Raw genomic sequence first — 5,858 nt, 5'->3', positions numbered from 1 at the left:
ATGCACACTGAAATGATAATGTAATCTTCCCTCGCCCAAATTTATGAAGAAGAAAATCTAAGACTGTTTCAGTGAGTGAATCTATGGTAGAAATATTCATTGCTTTGTAATTTTTTCAAGTTTGTGTGCAGTTCCAGATATTTTGTTGAATTATTCTATAATTACTTGTTGAAGGAACACCTTACATAGTAAACATGATATTGATCCCTCTGGGAAAGTAAATGTGGGTAGGTAGGAGCCCTTCTTTTCTCTAAAGAAATATGTGTTATTAGGTGGGGTTAGAGAAGATACAAACAGCAAGAACATAAGTCAAAACAAGAAAGTGGGGATGCCTGGGTGGCTCAGTTGGTTAAGCATCTGCCTTCAGCTCAGGTCATGATCCCAGGGTCCTGGGATGGAGCCTTGCATTGGGCTCCCTGCTCAGCAAAGAACCTCCTTCTCCCTCTCTGCTGCTCCCCAACCCCCGCTTGTGCTCTCTCTCTGTGTCAAATAAATAAATAAATAAAATCTTAAAACAAACAAACAAACAAACAAGAAAGGGATTGAAAGGAGCTATCAAGTTCAAAGGAGTGAAAGATGGCATTAATTTAGAGACAATTGTATAAACATCAAAAAGGAGATGGCGTCAGTGTGGTCTTGAAGAACGAGTGGTTTATTGATCATCAGAGAAGTTTCTACATAGAACAGCACAAGTAAGAGCACAAAAGCAAAAGATATGGGCGGAGTTCATGTTGCCTGGAGTTCAGTATATGAGGGAAGCCTTGGGCAATAGTGAAATCACTGAGAGCAGATCATGAAATGTATTCAGTGTCCAAGTAAAGAGCTCAGTCTTAAGAATGAAACATAGTTTCACTGAATTTTTGAGGTAGGAGATGGTGAATATTGCATCTATATATTGTTAGCATATGGCTTGTTTCTTTATGGCTAATTTTCTGGAATGTAATAGTTGTGATTTGCCTTTCTTTTGTTCTTTTCTTTTTTTTTTTAATAAGATTTTTATTTATTTGAGAGAGAGAGAGAGAGAGAGCGTGCGCAAGCAGGGCAGCTGCAGAGGTAGAGGGAGAAGAAGAAGCAGACTCCCCACAGGACAGGGAGCTTGATTCCAGGTCATGACCTGAGCTGAAGGCAGACACTTAACCAACTGAGCCATCCAGGTGTCCCTGCCTTTCTTCTTTTGTTTAACTACATAATTTATCATCCTATCATATTTATTTTTTCCGTATTTTTTAAGGACACAAATATGTGTGTTCCTAATCCTCTGTTACTTTTGGTTTGCCACCAGATGAAAAACATCGTTACTCTTCAGACTCTTGACTTGGGGAAATATCCTCCAGGCTTATGGTTACTTCTATGTTGTGAAGTTAACATTGAAAAGAGATATTTTCTACTTTTGCCCACCAAAAATAATAATACCTCAGTGGTAACAAGGATACCTAGCATCTAGTTCTAGTTTTATCAGTACCATTCTGTTATAAAAGGAACCAGGCTTCTTGAAAGAGTGGCTGATTCCATAGCTGAGGTAGGGAAAATCCAAGGTAGTTATAGAATTAATGAAAATCTAATCCACACACCTTTAGGATTCAGGAACTCTTGTTTATTCTAGAAGATAGATCCTGTGTTTTGAACTTTTGCTTATAATAATTTTTCCTCCTTATTCTATCTAGAATTTATTTCATTTCATAAATAAAACCCTTTTTATTTTGAAATAACTCAGATTTATGAATTAATTGGAAAAACAGTATAGAGATTCCTATATACCCAGCTTCTCCTAAGGATAACATCTTCTATAACCACAGCACGATTATCAATACTATTTTCTAAATTACATCCTTTATTTGATACTCACCAGTTTTTAAATTAATGTCATATTTTATGTCTCAAGATTCAATCTAGGATCTCTTATTGTATTTAATAGTTGTATCTCTTTAGTTTCCTCGAATACTTGACAGTTCTTCAGTCTTAAATTTTTTCGACTTGTGAACTTAAGAGTTTTGAAGAGTACTGATTTATTATTTTGTAGAATGTTCTCCAGTTTGGATTTGCCTGATTTTTTTTTTTTCATAGCTACTAGGCTATGCATTTTTAAGAAGCATTCCACATAAATGATGTAGCTTTCCTACTGCAGTATATTAGCAGTTCCATTTTTTTTTTAATTTGGAAGTTTAATTATGTACATAAATAGCAACATAAGAACGAGTTCTAAGGCTAGACATTCTCCCTAGGTGAAAGGATTTTTTTTTAATTTTTTTATTTTTTATAAACATATATTTTTATCCCCAGGGGTACAGGTCTGTGAATTACCAGATTTACACACTTCACAGCACTCACCAAAGCACATACCCTCCCCAATGTCCATAATCCCACCCCGTTCTCCCAAACCCCCTCCCCCCAGCAACCCTCAGTTTGTTTTGTGAGATTAAGAGTCACTTATGGTTTGTCTCCCTCCCAATCCCATCTTGTTTCATTGATTCTTCTCCTACCCACTTAAGCCCCCATGTTGCATCACCACTTCCTCATATCAGGGAGATCATATGATAGTTGTCTTTCTCTGCTTGACTTATTTCGCTAAGCATGATACGCTCTAGTTCCATCCATGTTGTCGCAAATGGCAAGATTTCATTTCTTTTGATGGCTGCATAGTATTCCATTGTGTATATATACCACATCTTCTTGATCCATTCATCTGTTGATGGACATCTAGGTTCTTTCTATAGTTTGGCTATTGTGGACATTGCTGCTATAAACATTAGGGTGCATGTGTCCCTTTGGATCACTACATTTGTATCTTTAGGGTAAATACCCAATAGTGCAATTGCTGGGTCATAGGGCAGTTCTATTTTCAACATTTTGAGGAACCTCCATGCTGTTTTCCAGAGTGGCTGCACCAGCTTGCATTCCCACCAACAGTGTAGGAGGGTTCCCCTTTCTCCGCATCCTCGCCAGCATCTGTCATTTCCTGACTTGTTGATTTTAGCCATTCTGATTGGTGTGAGGTGATATCTCATTGTGGTTTTGATTTGTATTTCCCTGATGCCGAGTGATATGGAGCACTTTTTCATGTGTCTGTTGGCCATCTGGATGTCTTCTTTGCAGAAATGTCTGTTCATGTCCTCTGCCCATTTCTTGATTGGATTATTTGTTCTTTGGGTGTTGAGTTTGCTAAGTTCTTTATAGATTCTGGACACTAGTCCTTTATCTGATATGTCGTTTGCAAATATCTTCTCCCATTCTGTCAGTTGTCTTTTGATTTTGTTAGCTGTTTCCTTTGCTGTGCAAAAGCTTTTGATCTTGATGAAATCCCAATAGTTCATTCTTTCCCTTGCTTCCCTTGCCTTTTGCGTTGTTCCTAGGAAGATGTTGCTGCGGCAGAGGTCGAAGAGGTTGCTGCCCGTGTTCTCCTCAAGGATTTTGATGGATTCCTTTCGCACATTGAGGTCCTTCATCCATTTTGAGTCTATTTTTGTGTGTGGTGTAAGGAAATGGTCCAATTTCATTTTTCTGCATGTGGCTGTCCAATATTCCCAGCACCATTTATTGAAGAGGCTGTCTTTTTTCCATTGGACATTCTTTCCTGCTTTGTCGAAGATTAGTTGACCATAGATTTGAGGGTCTATTTCTGAGCTCTCTATTCTGTTCCATTGATCTATGTGTCTGTTTTTGTGCCAGTACCATGCTGTCTTGATGATGACAGCTTTGTAATAGAGCTTGAAGTCCGGAATTGTGATGCCACCAACGTTGGCTTTCTTTTTCAATATCCCTTTGGCTATTCGAGGTCTTTTCTGGTTCCATATAAATTTTAGCATTATTTGTTCCATTTCTTTGAAAAAGATGGATGGTACTTTGATAGGAATTGCATTAAATGTGTAGATTGCTTTAGGTAGCATAGACATTTTCACAATATTTATTCTCCCAATCCAGGAGCATGGAACATTTTTCCATTTCTTTGTGTCTTCCTCAATTTCTTTCATGAGTACTTTATAGTTTTCTGAGTATAGATTCTGTGTCTCTTTGGTTAGGTTTATTCCTAGGTATCTTATGGTTTTGGATGCAATTGTAAATGGGATTGACTCCTTAATATCTCTTTCTTCTGTCTTGCTGTTGGTGTAGAGAAATGCAACTGATTTCTGTGCATTGATTTTATATCCTGACACTTTACTGAATTCCTGTATAAGTTCTAGCAGTTTTGGAGTGGAGTCTTTTGGGTTTTCCACATACAGTATCATATCATCTGCGAAGAGTGAAAGGATTTCTGATTAGTCTACTTGTAGTACAGCATCACCCTAGATAACAAAGAAGCCTCGCATAGTTTATCCTGAAGAAGAATACTTCATTCGGTATGGACTCCTCTGCCATTTTTCTGTAGAAATACTGGTTTACTACATGGAGTTTCCAATGTTTACCTATAACTGATTAAAATGGGCAGAGCATGGAGTATTGTATTTATTTCCAGGTGAATTCTTCACATTTTCTGGCTTTTGAAAGTCCTCCTTCCACAAATCTTCTATGACTATGTATCCTTGTAAATCCCAGTCATATAATTTCTCCCCACTGACCTGAACAAATACGATGGCTTGTTGTGGATAATAAAGAGAGGCAGCAAGTCCCATGAAGTCAGGTGGATATACCAGCGTCTTTATTTTTGAGCCTCTAGCCAAAAGAAGTCCAACAATGCCAGGAAAACTGATAACACCAAGTCTTGGAAAAAATCCAGAAGGTGTATTTTGGAGATATTCATAGCTGCCTAATCCCCATTGAACCAAGCTCTGCATCTTGGGCTTAGTTTGTGAGTACATTTCCTGACACCAACTTGTATATGGCTCACAATAATGTCGGAGATGTGAAATGCTTTCTTCAAGTGGGGTCCTTGGCTCTTCCACATATTTAGACTGACCCTCAGGAATGGAGCAGAATGAAAGCTCATTAAATTTCACAGAAGCTTTGTGAGGTGAATCCTTTTTAGGTGACACATAGACTTTGAAGGTGAGCAGACTCTGGCTGGCCGGCCCCACAGTCCTCTGAATTACGTTGAACATGTTGCTGGCAGAGGTGCCTCGGTGGGGTGACCAGAAGTTCCATATGTTGATAGAACTTACTGCTAGTTATGTCATGTTAATCTAAATCACTTAGTTAAGTTGGTGTCTTCCAGGTTTTTCCATTGTACTGTTACTACTTTTTCCCTTCATAATTAGTAAATATTTGGAAGAAATGCTTTGAAGCTATGCAAATATTTTATTTCTCCTAAACTTTTATCTGTAGATCTTGTTGTTCTAATGGTAATGTTCTTTTCCCCTAAATTACTTATATATTTATTAATTGGAATGCTTCTGTAAGGAAGAGCTGTTCATGCTTCCTCTTCAGTTTATTGCATCAACCATTTATTTATGTCAGTATGGACTTGTGGCTACTGATTTTTCAATCCCAACCCAGTACTATTGCTATTTATTTATTTTTTTTTTTGCTCAAATTTTTCCAATTTTGGCCTGCAAGTGCTTTTACAGGTTGGCTCTTGTGTCCCTTTCAAATATTCTCATCCTCTTCCTACCCCTTTTTTGAGTACTTCCTTACTTCCTAGACCACTAGGATGTTTTACTCATCATGAATTTTCCCTGCCATGATTCCCTGCCCCAGCTCTGGAATCAACTAGTTCTCTAAGAAGTCTGATTCCTTTGATTAGAAAATAGTACTTACAAACCAAGATCTAAATGCTAGGTGTGCATATTGCTTTTGAGGTATCCTTGTTCTCAACAGAGGTGAGAAATAGTTATATGTGTACTAAGTCACATGCGTATACTACATGTCTATTTATGTGTCAGTCCTTCTGAATAGATCTTAGAAAATAACCCCCCCCACACAAAATT

At 37.8% G+C, this 5,858-nt stretch overlaps 1 protein-coding gene across 1 annotated transcript; it reads right to left on the bottom strand.

Moving 5' to 3' along the window:
* Window positions 1-4,400: 4,400 nt before the first annotated feature.
* Window positions 4,401-5,033, bottom strand: LOC101684464 (MICOS complex subunit MIC26-like). Its single transcript, XM_045088117.1, has one exon. The coding sequence runs from the start codon at window positions 5,031-5,033 to the stop codon at window positions 4,401-4,403; it is 633 nt and encodes a 210-aa protein (XP_044944052.1).
* Window positions 5,034-5,858: the final 825 nt, after the last annotated feature.

This window comes from Mustela putorius, unplaced genomic scaffold (assembly GCF_011764305.1).
Source record: "Mustela putorius furo isolate JIRA1106 unplaced genomic scaffold, ASM1176430v1.1 tig00003834_pilon_pilon_pilon, whole genome shotgun sequence".
In the NCBI taxonomy this organism is placed as follows: domain Eukaryota; kingdom Metazoa; phylum Chordata; class Mammalia; order Carnivora; family Mustelidae; genus Mustela; species Mustela putorius.
This window is presented reverse-complemented; position numbering and strand designations above follow the sequence as displayed.

Coding starts and splice junctions, on each gene's coding strand:
- LOC101684464 (XM_045088117.1), bottom strand. CDS start 5,033: ATGTTCAACGTAATTCAGAGGACTGTGGGGCCGGCCAGCCAGAGTCTG.